The sequence below is a fragment of the Vigna radiata genome, chromosome 11 (assembly GCF_000741045.1).
Source record: "Vigna radiata var. radiata cultivar VC1973A chromosome 11, Vradiata_ver6, whole genome shotgun sequence".
Classification (NCBI taxonomy): Eukaryota; Viridiplantae; Streptophyta; class Magnoliopsida; order Fabales; family Fabaceae; genus Vigna; species Vigna radiata.
The window spans coordinates 14,342,624-14,358,275 of NC_028361.1; the positions used below are offsets into that span (position 1 = coordinate 14,342,624).

The 15,652-nt window shown below is 36.4% G+C and overlaps 1 protein-coding gene across 1 annotated transcript; it reads right to left on the reverse strand.

Moving 5' to 3' along the window:
- Positions 1 to 2,589: 2,589 nt before the first annotated feature.
- LOC106776800 (histone chaperone ASF1-like) lies at positions 2,590 to 6,920 on the reverse strand. Its single transcript, XM_014664268.1, has 3 exons — positions 6,701 to 6,920; positions 5,799 to 6,043; positions 2,590 to 2,715 (listed from the first exon to the last, which is right to left on the reverse strand). The coding sequence occupies exons 1-3, from the start codon at positions 6,918 to 6,920 to the stop codon at positions 2,590 to 2,592; spliced, it is 591 nt and encodes a 196-aa protein (XP_014519754.1).
- Positions 6,921 to 15,652: the final 8,732 nt, after the last annotated feature.

The following is a 15,652-nucleotide window of genomic DNA, read 5'->3' on the forward strand; positions in this document are numbered from 1 at the left end:
TAACTAATTAGGACTTTAAGAACAACTTTATGTGGTTTGGAATGCATAATGCAGAAAAAGTAAATATGAGTGCAATTGTGATCAATTGAAGAGAAACACAAAAGTGAATGATTGATTTTAATATGAGATGAGTATGTTGTTAGGGTTTAGATTTCTCCTAATCACTCTCATCTATATAAGAATTCATCTTCTTCATTAAATGCCAATATTACTTTCTAAATTACTTAAAACCTGATGTCTCGGCGAAGAAAGTTCATCCTTAATTACTAGACCACAATGTCTTGCATCCCTAATAATTAATTCTGCATTACAATTAGAAACTTAAGATAACCAAGTGTTCTATCCCTATGTCTAGGCAATAGTTCCCTTGGGAGAAATTCCCCAGATCTAGGTTTCTTAGTATTTGTCAATATTAAAGAAAACCAAAAATCATGTCATGAATGAGTTAAACATAACAAACATAGAGCCTGGGAGAAAAACCCTAACAATTAATGAAAGAAGCATATATAAATCAGAACCAATTCAAATACATAAAAGTTCACAAGGTTACATTATCCCCCAACAACAAATTAGGTTTAGTTCCTCATTATCACGGAGAAGCTAGATGTACAATGGAATAAGAATGAAAGATAAACCCTAAAAATCGAAGAGGAGTGATATCGCATCCAATCCTGCTTCTAGAGAGTCAAAAAGTGTGAATTTGCATCTCTTTTGTCCAAAGATACAAGGCCTAGGACGTCCAAGTCCTTAAATAATGCAAAAATAAAGTCGAAGCCCACGTCGCTGGTGCTCAGCGCCCCAACTTAGGGTAGTCAGGTGCAAATGCGAGAGTAGTTGTGCTTAGCGCCCCTCAGAGCGCACGCAGGTGTGGTGCAGCACTAGGAAGCTGGCGCTTAGCACCCTAGGAAGGGCGCCCAAGCGTGAGTGTGAGACATCCTGTGCTTAGGGACCCAAAAAAGGGTGCTCAGGCGTCCTACGATCTTCTTTGACCTTCCTTTTTGGTGCTTTTCTCAATTCTTTCTGAATTCCAACTCTCTGGTACTTTAACTCTACTTCTAAATCATTCTAGTTTCCTACAAAAATAAAGAGAATTAGTGATAAAAATGATAAGTTCTAACCTCAACTCTATTTATTCACAAATTGAAGCAAAAACATGAGATTAGGTAAGTTTTTAAGTCAAAAAGGGTTCATTTAATATCAAAATTAAGTTACAGATAATGGTGAAATCAACCGTTATCACAACCCCAAACTTGAAACTTTGCTTGTCCTCAAGCAAAACAAAATGTAACTTAGCCTAAACAAAACTTCCATGGTTCAACATATCACAAAGAAATTTCTTCTAGGACAAGTAATCACTCATATATGCTTATCATAAAAATATCAGTCCAGATGTAGAGATGCCTTAGCCAATCAAGATCAACTATGGAGCTCACGTACTTACAAAATACACAACATATGCAAACCTTATAAGTGATCAACAACCAAGCAAGAGTGTAAGAATAAAGTGCATGAAACTATTCCTCACCAAGAAAAAGTGTTTCACTCTCAAAGGTGTATATTGAGGTGCTGATGTCTCATTCTCTCTACTATCACAATGTCACATAAATCAACTTTTCCTTTCATCTAACCAATATCAAACACACTCATAAGCAAGTTATCATCACAAGGTCTTTTCTAGACTTGTAATGTGGCTGGGCTAAGAAAAAAATTGGTTTTTTTAGACAACAAAATCCTTGAGTTAAGAGAGTAACAATTCATAATTTCATCTTTTAAACACAATCTCTCTTTCTCCTTTAGAATTGAGAAACCATTTTCACTTAATCCCAACTTCCCATTCATTGATCTTTTCTTTCTTTTTCTTTTGCTCTTTTCTTTTCTTTTTCAACTTCATTCAACACTTATCTCAATGCTCTTTCTTCTATTTCCACAATTTTTTTCAAATTTCTCAATAACCCCAAACTTAAACCTGTCTCCATACCATACAAATATACTCAATCTTAACTCAAGGCAAGGATTTCAAAAGGGTTTTTCACATATTTAGGCTTAAGGTTCAAGGGATAGAATAAACATTGTTCTTTTGTTGGGCTAAAATTAATGCATTGGCTTATAAGGGAAAAGAACAAATGGCCTTGATCATTTGTAACAAGCAAGCAAGTGATTCAATCATAGAAACTCAGGCAAAGTCAATCATGATTCTAAAGCAATAGCATATAATCAATCAAAAACTCTAGAGTCCAACATCTCACAGGTTAATTAAGGTTCTAAAATTAAATAAACATCTTGCCCAACATATTAATCATAATATAACCTCATGTATCAGTTTCAAACAATTATGAGCAACCACATATTTATAAGGCTAATCATGCATCATCTCAACATAAATTAATACAACAGAGCATCATAAAGCAATATTACTCATCCAAACAACAGTTCATAGTCAAACAATTTCATCATAGTTCATTCAAGCTAAGTACATCACAAGCTACAACTACAAGCAAAACAAAGTCTAATAATGCATAAAAATAAAGAAAGCAATAATCCTAGTCTAGTGATATCATAACTTGCATTAGTGGATACTCCTCTAACTCCTCAGCCCCTGCTATCATCAAAATCCTCATCATCTTCGTCTTCCTCTTCATCTTCATCCTCATCCTCATCATCATCGTCGTCCTCCTCCATAGCTGCAGCTCCAGATGGTCTAGCTCCTCCACTAGCCTATGTCTAATCAGTAGGCCATGGAACACGGGTTAGGAACTCCTCTTTGTTGGAAAACAGGTAGGCTTCTTTTTACACCAAGAGGGGGGATGAATTGGTGAGTTTTCAAAATCATAGTCTTTTTGCAATCTTTAAAACAAAGTATAAAACTTTACGAAACTTTCTTGAATCGCAAGTAATGAAAATTGTATGTAGCGCAAATATGTAGTTGACTACGGAAATGATAAAGTTGACTGTAAGTAAAATATTAGGGATAGAGAAATTCCAACACTGGTTTTTATATTGGTTCGGCCTCAATGCCTACATTCATTGTCCTTCCAATACCAAGAAGCAATTGCACTATAATGGTTAAGGTTTCTACAACATGGAATTTATAGAAGACCTCCACGTCAAAAATATAAATCTCCTCTCTAACCTTCTAACCAAAATATAGCGAGTACAATACAACAAGACTTGCAGCAAGATGTCCCCTCTCCTGCAATCTGCCAACCACTTTGAACAGTCCTTAAAGTGAAACAGACTCCACGAGTCTATCCCCTGTAATCACAACAGGTCACAACAGAAATCACCAATGGATGCTAACAAGAATCTTGATCAACCAAAGAACACCCCAATGTGCAGATATGCGATCAAGCAATGTGTGCACAATCAGTCTCCCTTTGAATCTCTTTTAAGAAAGATCACCACCGTCTTCTTGGAGAATTCTTGGAGCTTTATAATAAGTGAGAATTAATCTGAAACAAAATCTGAAAGTGTTAGATCAAATTGCTAAAAGTCTTAGAACAACTTTGTGTTTTGTCTATTAATAGAATTCTGTTAAACATACATTCTCATAGTCGAATAAGCTACTAATCCAGTCAACTAGGTTATGACAGTTATAAGAGATAAGTCAGACCAGTAGCATTCATTCAACCAAAATAAAATCTCATATACTACAATTGACCTACTATTCAATGCTCAATTAACTTTTGAAAATATAGTCGTTACTGTTCATGAGTATAACATAATTTCAAAGAAAAGAAATAATACAGTCAAATGTGTGACACACACAGTCAACTTCAACATGTCAGAGAAAATTGAAATTCTTTCCTTCATAAAATCTCACAAGGAACTGTTTCTCAAAATCTGTACAATGACTTTAGCATAGTCGATTCAATTAGTAATGAAGTCGACTTTACTGTAGCTTTGTCACACAGTTATAAGTTCACAAATGTGCTTGTGGTTTTCATGCTTTAAAACATGTATAAGGCATCCAGAAGTGATATAACAAGTACAAGCTCAATAAGTATGCGTTCATATAGCAATATATCACAGAAACATGTTCAACAATATATCAACCAATCAACATAAGAACATGTAACATAACAACAACATATGTGTGTTATTAAACAATGTGTTGTCATCATAATAAACCAGAGTGATATAAATATTGTGTTGTCAACAATCTCAACAATCCCCCCTTTTTGGATGATGCACAAGCATGATTAATAACCAACCATGTTTGCATAATCACATACAAAACAAAGTAAACAAATGATATTAAAAAGCTCAAATACTCTGCATGTAACATAACCAATAAGCAAAACAGCAAGCATATATGAGACAAAAAGATATATATGAGACAGAAAAATATTCTCCCCCTTTCATTAAGCTTTCATAGACCTTTTCCCTCTTTGTGCATTAACAAAAAAGGAATGCTCTTGATATAGTATGCTGATAAACAAAACAGAGAGGCATCTTGATATAGTATGCTGATAAACGTGCTCATCTACTTCTCTAAATCTTTTGAAGATTATGACTGCCCTATTGTGATTACAGGAAGAGGACGTGCTGCGTTCTAGGGAACTTTGAGGATTGTTCAAAGTTGACAAAGATTACAAGAGATGGGATATCTTGCTGCTGTTCTTTGGGTGTTGTATGCCTATATTTTGGTTAGAGGATTAGAGAGGTGTTTTATATTTTGACGTGGAGCTCTATATAGAAACCTTGTTGTAAAAACCTTGACCATTATAGTGCATTTGCTTCTGGGTATAGGAAGGACACTAGATGTAAGCAGTTTGGCCGAACCAGTATAAAAACTATGTTTGAATTTTCTATCCCTGATCTTTTTTACTTTTAAAGTCGACTTTATTTTCAGCATAATCAACTATTTTCCGCTGCACGGATTTATCTTTGTCCTTGAGATTCAAGAAACTTTTGAAATTTTTGTACTTTGCAAAAAAGATTTGAAAAGACTGTGATTTTTGATTTACACCAATTTATCTCCCCTCCCTCTTGGTGTTCAAACTAAGCCATTATTTTTCCAACAGAGTGAAAAGAAGAGGTCTGGGGGAACCCTAAAGGGTTAAGAAAACAAGTTGGGCCTCACCCATGCTAAGCCTAATAGCCCAAAAGAAAACACCCCACGTCGTTGGCGTTGAGTGCCCCCTTAGTAGGGCATTGAGTGTTGTGCGGTGGTTCACTCTCCCCCTTTTTTTCTTGCTCTAGGCCTCCCTATACAGGAGGCCCTCAGCTTCAACTGAAATTTTTCCTATTTTGGCACTTTTCTCCCAACTCACACATCAACAACTCACAATTAAAACAATTAATGTTCTATATACCTCACAAACATTCATCAATCAACACAACTTAGATGCACACTAGATGAGAACATGCCAATAACGAAACAAATCAAATAACTTCAAACAAATACACACCTATAGAAACTAAGTCTAACTCAAATTAAATTACATGAAAACCAATTAACAAACTAAAAATAAGAGTTTTTAAAACACTAGGCTGCCTCCCAACAAGTGCTTCTTTAATGTCACTAACTTGATACCATTAAGCTCAAGTCACATCTTTGATGTTAGTGTTTCTTCTTCTTTCTTCACACCAACTTATCTCCAACAACTTCTTGTCCACCATCTTGACTCTTCTTGAATATAAAGCTTTTATTTCTATAACTCCATTCTCTTTAAGCTCCTTAACCACCCATAACTTGTTCTTGTATTTAACTGGTATGACAGGTTTGAGTTCTTCATCTCACATACTAAGTCTTGATGAACAATCTTCCCTTTACTATGTTTCTCCTTTTTCTTTACCTGTGAAAAGAAACAATTTTTACCTCCCTTGTCTGGTTTAGCAGCTTTAGGACTAATAACTAATGGATCTTCCTCTACAACTTTAGGACTAGTCTTCTTCACTTGAACCGACTGTTCATCATTAAAGACATTGAAAATCACCTCCTCATCTTGATCTTTAAGCACTAGAACTCCATCATCTACATTGATGAGAACTTTGGCCGTCTTCATGAATGGCCTTCCAAGAATGAGAGGAATCTTCAAATCTGATACATCAAGGCTTGATGCCTCTTGGTAGATCCGTGAGAGGAGAGCATTTGAGAAGATAAACCAGCGGTGAAAATGAATGGAACAGTGCCAGGCAGATGCAATCGGTGACAGTAGCAGCAACTAGATCTGGATGGAGGAATTTGGTATGGATGCAGCGGATGATAGTGTTTTTTAGAGATGGTGGGGAACGGAGGTTGGCTTGAAGGTATGGTTACAACTCAGACGGCTTCCACAAGAGGAAGAAAGTTGCAATGGAGTAACAAGCAATAAAGTGACTCTTGGGAAGGAGAAAATGACTAAGCATTTCAGCAGAGTTTTTCTATTATCATCTAAAAGTAGAGTACAAAGGCTGCCTTGTGGGTTTTATAAGAGAACCCCTCGACAATGGCAAGGAAAATGCATTGTTCCATGAAATGTGGATCTGAATCCACGTAGGCAACCATGTGCTAAATGTGCCTCCCTTCTAGAAGACTTATTTTAGCATGTGAAAAAGAAAACCTATTCTAAGTGGCGTGTGATACATGTGTAAGAGCTCATATGCCGTGCCAAACATGTGGAAATAATGTTCTTCTAGCCCTTTCCTTCCTTGGACCATCTTGGCTCTTGATCCTGATCTCCTGGCTTCCATTCAAAACATGTGAAAAATATCTGACCTTCTGGTGTTGGCTTGTTAAGTTCCTGCTGTAGTTGTCGAGCCATCTGTCTTGTTATAGGACCTAGATGCAGACTGCTAGGACCCCGCGTATCAAAATCTTCCCCCATCTCCGTCACCACAAAATCCACTGGGAATTTCAGTTTATCAATTTGAGCCACTACATCTTCCACCACACAATAGGGCTTCTTGGTAGACCTGTCCGCCATTTGCAACACCATCTTTGTGGGTTTGACTTCAATAACCACCAATTTTCTCAAGCACAGATAGGGGCATTAGATTAATGCTAGACCCTAAATTAATTAAGGGTTTCCTTATATCATAATTCCTAATAATGCAAGGAATAGTAAAACTTCTCGGATATTTGACTTTGGTAGGAAGTGTCCTTTATAAAATAACACTACAATGACGCTCTACTTCAATTTTTTCCTCATCTACATATTTCTTCTTTTTGAGGAATTTCTTCAAAAATTTTGCATATGTAGGGATTTGTTGCAATGCCTCAGTCAATGGAATTGTAATCTCCAATTTCTTGAAGATTTCCTTGAAACAACTTAATTGTTTCTCTTTGTCCTTTCTAGTATATACCTTAGGATAAGGAAGAACTTTCTAAATTTTTCTCTCTATTTTTCTCTCACCCTCTTCTTCTTCTTTTCTTTCCCCCTCTCTCTCTATTCTTCTTTTCTTTCTCTCTCTCAGCCTTATTTTTTCTCTCTTCTTTCTCTTCTTTCTCTTCTTTTTCATCTTTTGACTCAACTTTCTCTTTTCTCTCAATTTTTCTCTCATCTCCTCTCTCACCACTTATGCTCATAATAGCATTATACTCCTCTTTAGGATTAACATCAATATTAGCCCTAAATTGCTTTTCAGATCTATCCTCCAACTTTTTAGCTAGTTGGCCAACCTGTATCTCCAAATTTCTAATAACACATTCAGTGCTCTTAGGATTAGAAATTGATCCCTGCATAAATTGTTAGAGTGTCTCCTCAAGATTTCCAGTTCTTTCAGATAAGGAGGGTTGTTTTTGTTCCAATGTTGCTGTGGTGGTCTATTGAATTATCCAGCTTGCCCTTAACCCATACTAGGATGAGGTTTCCATCCTTTGTTGTAATTACCTGGACAGAACTAATTACCCATAAAATTGACTTCCTCCTGGGTATTCTCTGGCATAACACATGGACCATTGATGTGATCTCCACCACATAACTCACGAACTTGCTGTTGAACTTGTGAAATATTCTGCAACTCCTTTGGAAATCGAGAGATCTTCTTCATTAGATTTTCAAGCTATTGATTCATGATCTTGTTCTGCGCCAACAGAGCATCATGAGATTGTAATTGTAGAACTCCTTTCTGATGAATTTGAGCTCTTTCACTATGCATCTCATTATCATTAGTAGCCATGTTTTCAATCAATTCATAGGCTTCCTCTAGAGTTTTGCATTTGATATTACCTCCAGTTGACGCATCCAACATCAGTTTTGTTTGTGAATTGTTGACAAACTGGTAAGTGTACCAGATCGTATCAAGTAATAATAAATGGTAAGTCCAAGTATTGTTTTCCCAAGAGACTCAAGGCACTAAACTGTTGTGCTTTTGCTTAACCAATCAAGACTATAAGAACAAAATATTTTGGGGTTTTTGTGAATTTAAAGTACGGAAAAATAAACATGAATGTAATTTGATCAATTGAGGTTAAACACAAAAGTGGATGGATGATGTTGATAAAATGAGATGGATTTGTTGTTAGGGTTCAGATTTCACCCAATCACTCTCACATATTTACTTTTCTTATTTGTTTCGCATTGTTATCTAATTGTCATGCAAACTTTCTTAGTCTACCCTTAACCCGATCCCTCGGCGAAAAGAGCCTATTATTAGTTACTGGCTTGCTATCCCTAGCCTCCCCTAGTAATTAATAAGGCATTAAGAACAGAAGCAAAAACAATTGATCGTCCTACCCCCTATCCCTAGGTGGTATTGCTTAATCAAGTAATTTCCCCCAGTTGATGACAGTACTGTACGTTCCCGTAACAATAAAGACAAACAACGATTATCGGATGAGTTAAACGATAAAAGCTTTAAGCGATGAAGAGAAACCCAACAATTGATAATCAAAGCATACACAAGCATGTAAATAAAATAAGAATTTTAAGATATGAGAGTTTAGAGGTTACATCTTTCCCCAGCAACAAATAAGATTATTTCTCCATTGTCATGGAGAAATTAGGTGAAGAATGGAATGAAAGAGATACACACCCTAAAAAGGAGAAAAGGAAAGCTGTCACCATCTCCAAATCTAGCTCCAAAGGGGTGAAAAGTGTGTTTCTATGCCTAAGCCATAAGAAGATACAAACCCTAAGACGTTCTGGCCTTTAAATAGGGCATAAAAATAACATAAAACAAGTCTAAGCCCAAACAGATAATAAAAATTACAAAAAACAGGTCCAAGCCCAGCAGACAACCGCCCGACGTCACACTTATGCCGCCCGGTGGTTTCCCCTTAATCGCGCCACCGCCCGACACTAGGGGCCCGACACTAGGGGTCCACCGCCCGGCGGTTTGCCTCTAATCACAAATCCGCCCAGTGTTCACGCCTGGGTGTCAAACAGTGCCTTCTCCTCGCATTTGGCCGCCCAACGGTGAATTTTGGCGCTGGGCGGTTCCTAGACTCTTCTTTTCTTCATTTTTCTTCCTCTGTCTTGAGTCTAAGACCTTCACCTTCAACTCCATTCTTCACTTTCATCAAAAATGCTGCAAAATAATGCAAAACAAGCATAATACCTCTAAAAACAGCTTTTGGCTCTCAATTGACTCATTAATTGAGTTTTGCTTGATTCTAAGCTCATTTTAAGCCTTAAAGGGTGTAATTTGATCTAAAATGATATATGAAAATAACTGTTTTTCAATCGTTATCATGAACCAAGTCCTTCGAGATACCACGTAGAACTTTTGGACGATTGTTTCAGATCAGTTTTGATGATTCTGGATTTTGCCATCACAATCAATTCTTCTTTATTCTTGGCCTTCATGACATCAACTGGATAACTTTGTTTGTCTTTCTTTCTCAGAAACTTTGTGAATCTGTTATCTAACAAAATTGATCTTTGTGTTTCTGGACAAGATTCTCCGTCTCGAGTTGCCTTGTGTTACAAATTTACTGTTTGAAAGGATTGATAGAAACCGTCAGTTACAAACTTTGACTTCTTATTAAAGGTTGCAGATACAAAATCAATTTTGAAATCATTATCCCTTTTACAGTGCGAATCAAAGAAAAACAGAGTCGACTATATTTTCAATTATCTTATGAAAACCATCTCTGGTACCAATTGTTGGAAAACAGGTAGGCTTCTTTTTTACACCAAGAGGGGGGGGGGGTGAATTGGTGTTTTATGAAAAACAAAATCTTTTTACATTCTTGAAATCAAAGAATGAAACTTTTCAAAGTTTCTTGAAATGCAAGTAATGAAAATTAGTATGCAGCGGAAAAATGTAGTTGACTACGTTAAATTTAAAGTCGAGTGTAAAGTAAAATTGCAGGGATAGAGAAAAGCAAACATTAGTTTTTATACTGGTTCGGCCAATAATGCCTACATCCAGTGTCCTTCAAACCCAGGAAGAAAATGCACTATAATGGTTGCGGTTTTTACAACAAGGAATTTATAGAAGACCTCCATCTCAAAAATATAAATCTCCTCTCTAACCCTTAACCAAAATATTTGCAATAACAACAACAAGAAATGCAGCAAGATATCCCTTCTTTTGTAATCTGCCAACCTTTCTGAACAATCCTCAAAGTGAACTATCCCCTGTAATCACAACAGGTCCAAAACCAGCAATCTTCACGGATGCCAAGCCATAATCAAAACAATAGTCTTCAAGGATGCCAAGCCTCAATGTGATCAAACCAGAAGCACCTTCTTTATGCAGAATATGATCGAGCAATGTGTGCGTAGTCAGCCTCCCTTTGAATCTCTTTCAAGAAAGATCATCATCGTCTTCTTGGAGAATTCTTGGAGCTGTCTAACTGGAGAATTCAATCTGAAACAGAAATGAAAATGTTAGATCATCAAAAGTCTCTGAACAAATTTGTGTTCAGCCTATTTATAGATTTATGTTAAACAGATAGTCTCACAGTCAAATATGCTACTAATACAGTCGACTGGGTTATGACAGTTTAGTCAAACTAGTAGCATATAGTCAACCAAAAATAAAAACATTTAACATAGTTGACCAAGTCATCAATGATCAACTAACTTTTAAAAATATAGCCATTGGAGTGCAAGAGAATAACAAAATATCAAACCAGAAAAATAATACAGTCGAATATGTGACACACAAAGTCAACTTCAATATGAAAAACATTTTGAAATTCTTTTCTTCTCAAAATTTCACAGATCACTGATTGTCAAAATCTGTGCAAAGATTTTAGCATAGTCGAATCTATTTTAGTAATGGAGTCGACTGCACTATAACTTTGTCAGCTTTAAAACATGTGCAGTAAAACATATGTAATGATGCATTGCACATAGCACATAAAGCACATAAACATGTTCAGTAGATATATCAATCAATCAACATAGGAACATGTAATACAGTTCATAAACATGTTCAACAGATATAACAATCATTCAGCATAAGAACATGTAATTCATCAACAACATGTGTGTGTTATTAAGCAATGTGTTGTCATCATCAAAAACTAGATTGATATAGAACCATGATTAATAACCAACCATGTTTTCACAATCAAATACAAAACAAAGTAGCAGAAGATATATCACAGTTATCATAGTTCAAGTACTCTGCATGTAACACAATTAAAAAGCAAAATATCAAGCAGAATAAGAGACAAACAAGAGATGAATAAAAAAGTATATGCAATTTTCAAGATTCAATGATGCTCTCACTATCATATTTAATCACATTTTAGTCATGCAATGACACAATCATTTTAACTCCCCTTAAAATGCATGTGAAGAAAAATGTGTAAAATGTAATACTCCCCTTGTCATTATGCATGGATATCAAAACCAGATCAGGTGCACAATGTAGTATATCAAAGAGTATACAAACAATATAGTACAAAGTTGTATCAAAGATAAGATATCAAACAATTTAGTCATGCAATGACACAATCATCAACAATCTCACAATATTATCTCAACCAAGATATTTAAAATCAATTTAGATCAGACATAATAACCGATAATCAAAATAAGTAATCAATGAATGAGGGTCATTCACTGTTGAATAATCTACCAAGGTACATCTACCATTATTCCCATACTGATCACCATGATTGTCCGTGCTTTTAGTTTCATGTTTAGATCTTTGAGGTGAAGACTGTAAAAGCATCTTAGGAGGAGGGAAAAGTTCTCTGGACGTCCTAAGTCTCCTTCTTCTTCTACTTTCGTCCAATCTTGCACGAAGAGGTTCATAAAATTTTGTGCTTCTCGTTCGAATTGTACCCTACATACACTAGAGAACCAAAACACTAGAGAGCACATAATTAGTCCTAAAATTAAAAACAAAAATAAATTAAAAAATTATAAACAATAAAATAAAGTCTAATTGGTTAAGAACACAAATAAAATAATTAAACCACGAGTCTCCGACAATAGTGCCAAAATCTTGTTAAGACTTCAACAAATGTATTGAATTGTATCAAGTAATGATAGTTTGGTAAGACCAAGTATCGTTTCCCAAGAGACTCACGACAATAAACAATTATGGAATTGCTTAACTAATTAGGACTTTAAGAACAATTTTTTGTGGTTTAGAATGAAAAATACCGAAAAATTAAATATGAATGCAATTGTGATCAATTGAAGAAAAACGCAAAAGTGAATGATTGATTTTAATATAAGATGAGTATGTTGTTGGGGTTTAGATTTCACCTAATCATTCTCATGTATATAAGAATTCATCATCTTCATTAAATGCCAATATCACTTTCTCAATTACTTAAAACTCGATGTCTCGGCGAAGAAAGCCCATCCTTAATTAGTAGACCATAATGTCTTGCATCCCGAATAATTAATTCTGCATTATGATTAGAAGCTTAAGATAACCAACTGTTCTATCCCTATGTCTAGGCAATAGTTCCCTTGGGAGAAGTTCCCTAGATCTAGGTTTCTCAGTATTGGTCAATATCAAAGAAAACCAAAAATATGTCATGAATGAGTTAAACACAACAAATATAGAGCATGGGAGAAAAACCTTAACAATTAATGAAAGAAGCTTATATAAATCAACACCAATTCAAATACATGAGAGTTCACAAGGTTACATAATCCCCCAACAACAAATAGGTTTAGTTCCCCATTATCATGGAGAAACTAGATGTACAATGGAATAAGAATGAAAGATATACCCTAAAAACCGAAGAGGAGTGCTCCCGCATCCAATCCTACCTCTAGAGAATCGAAAAGTGTGAATTTGCGTCTGTTCTGTCAAAAGATATAAAGCCTAGGACGTCCAAATCCTTAAATAATGCAAAAACAAAGTCCAAGCCCACGTTGTTGATGCTCAATGCCCTAACTTAGGACAGCCGGACATGAATGTGAGACTAGTTGTGCTCAGCGCCCCTCAGAGGGCAGTCAGGCGTGGTGCGACACTAGGAAGCTGGCGCTCAGAGTCCCAAGAAGGCGCCCAGGCGCAAATGCGAGACGTCTTGTGCTCAGGGTCGAAGAAAAAGGCGCTCAAGTGTCCTGCGATCTTCTTTGACCTTCTTTTCTAGTGCTTTTCTAAGTCCTTTCTGAATTCCAACTTCATGGTACTTCAACTCTTCTTCCAAATCATTCCAATTTGCTACAAAATCAAGGGAATTAGTGATAAAAATAATAAGTTCTAACCTCAACTCTCTTTATTCACAAACTGAAGCAAAAACATGACATTAAGCAAGTTTCTAAGTCAAAAAGGGTTCATTTAGTATCAAAATTAAGTCACAGATAACAGTGAAATCAACCATTATCATTATCCTGACATTATAATGATCATTCATGATCAAATAGAAAGTGATGAGTCATGTTGTGAGAATAGTAAGAGGTCCTATCCTGGGGGCCTTTCTCCAATTGGCAAAGGGTGTTGTAACAGACTAATCTTGTGTGGTAGCTTTGAGTTGGTATGATCAAGTCTATGTTATGGGTATGATCAAGGTAGATTTTCTTCTTTGCGTGAACTGTGATATATGATGAAATTTTATTTTACCATGTTGATTTGTTTTTATGACTAGGTTATGCTTGCTTTTGTTTTTGGATGTCTGTGTGTTTACTCTTTTGCAATGGTCACCTTAAAATGGTGTGAGCTTAGGGAGGACATCTTTTCAGTGGTTTCAGAGTAAAATGAGGGAGGACTAGATGTGTCTTTAGATGGTGGTTCTACAGGTGTAGATCCCTCCTTTTTAATAAGTTAGTTACCTAGTTGTTTTATTATCATCTATGTAATATTTTATCTTAGTAATGATGGAAAATCCCCTAGCCATGGTCAAACACTTTCAAGAGAATGGAAGCCATCCATGAATATGGTATCAACTCTTCCTTGTGGGCCACCTTTGGAGCCATCATGGAGCATGGACTGAAGAGTAGTGTAAGATATCTAGGCCAATGTATTTGACCATGTAATGTTGGTTAATTTAAGGCTTGTATTAAGACCTAAGTAGCACAGTATTTTCCTTAAGTTAGACATCCAAACCAAGTGGAAAGTGTGTGTCATGTGTCATGCTTCCATTAGAGAGGATTTGATTTTTAGAAGTAGCCATATGGCACCTAGGTGTGGAGATGATTTCTTTTTGGTAGTGGCCACATGTCCCTTCAGCATTGGAGAGGATTTGCTTGTAGTAGTGGTCACATAACACTCTAAGAATAGAGAGGATTGTGTTTTGTGAGTGGACACATGTCTTTCCATCATTAGAGAGGATTTGTGGACACTTGTCTACTCTTTAGAAGACCTCATTTTTTTCTAGTGAGAGAAAAGGTGGGAGATCATACTTTTAGGGTTAGAAGGAGACATCCGTGTCCTATAAGCAGAACTGTCTCCACCCTTGTATTTCATCTTGGATTAATGTGATGTTATGCTGCCAGTATATAGCCATACACTTTCTAGATCAAGACTAGAGCAACCCTAGAGGCCCCTGTACTCACCTTCCCTCTTGAGATGGCCTCACCTCTCTTGGAGCCATCAAACAACACCTCACCATTACCATATACACCAAAACCATGAGTATATTACCTTGTCCTGCCCTAGCTACGTAACTGATAACGGTCTAAAAACTGTTATTTTCATACTTAATGTTAATATAAAATAAACCCTTTATGACTTAGAATTAGCTTGAAATTATGTAAAATGCTTAAGTTAGAGAGTAAGAGAGACAAAGTGGGTTTTATGGGTTTTATGCTTGGTTTTCCCTTGTTTTGGCAGGATTTATCAGGAGTTGATGAAGGAAGTTAAGGAAGAGAAGTGTTAGATGCAAAAGAAGGTGTAAAATTGAAGAAAAGAAGAATCGCAGCCACCGCCAGGCGGTGTGACCTTCAATGTATTATCTGTCACGCGCTTAGGGGGCACCGCCAAGGGGTGAGATGGGAATCACACAGAACGCCGGGCGGTGCAACCCACCGCCGAATGGTGGACTCTTTAGTGGATCTCTGGAGGATGCTCAAGCGGTAGCGCTGAGGGGTGATACCAAGTGTCATGCCTACCGGTGAGCGGTGCAACCCATCGTCGGGCGGTGTACTGATGTGCCTGGGATGAATTTCAGTTATTTTTCTGAGTTATAAATAGATTTGTATGAACCAAAGTAACTATCTTTTGGTAGAAAGGACACAGAAACACTCTCCACACACCTTGGAGGCAGATTTTGTATGCGAAAGCTCCAACCTACAATTCTAGGGTTTTTATTTCCATTATCTTCATTCTTTTCATCTAGTTTCACCATAACCATGGTGAACTAAAC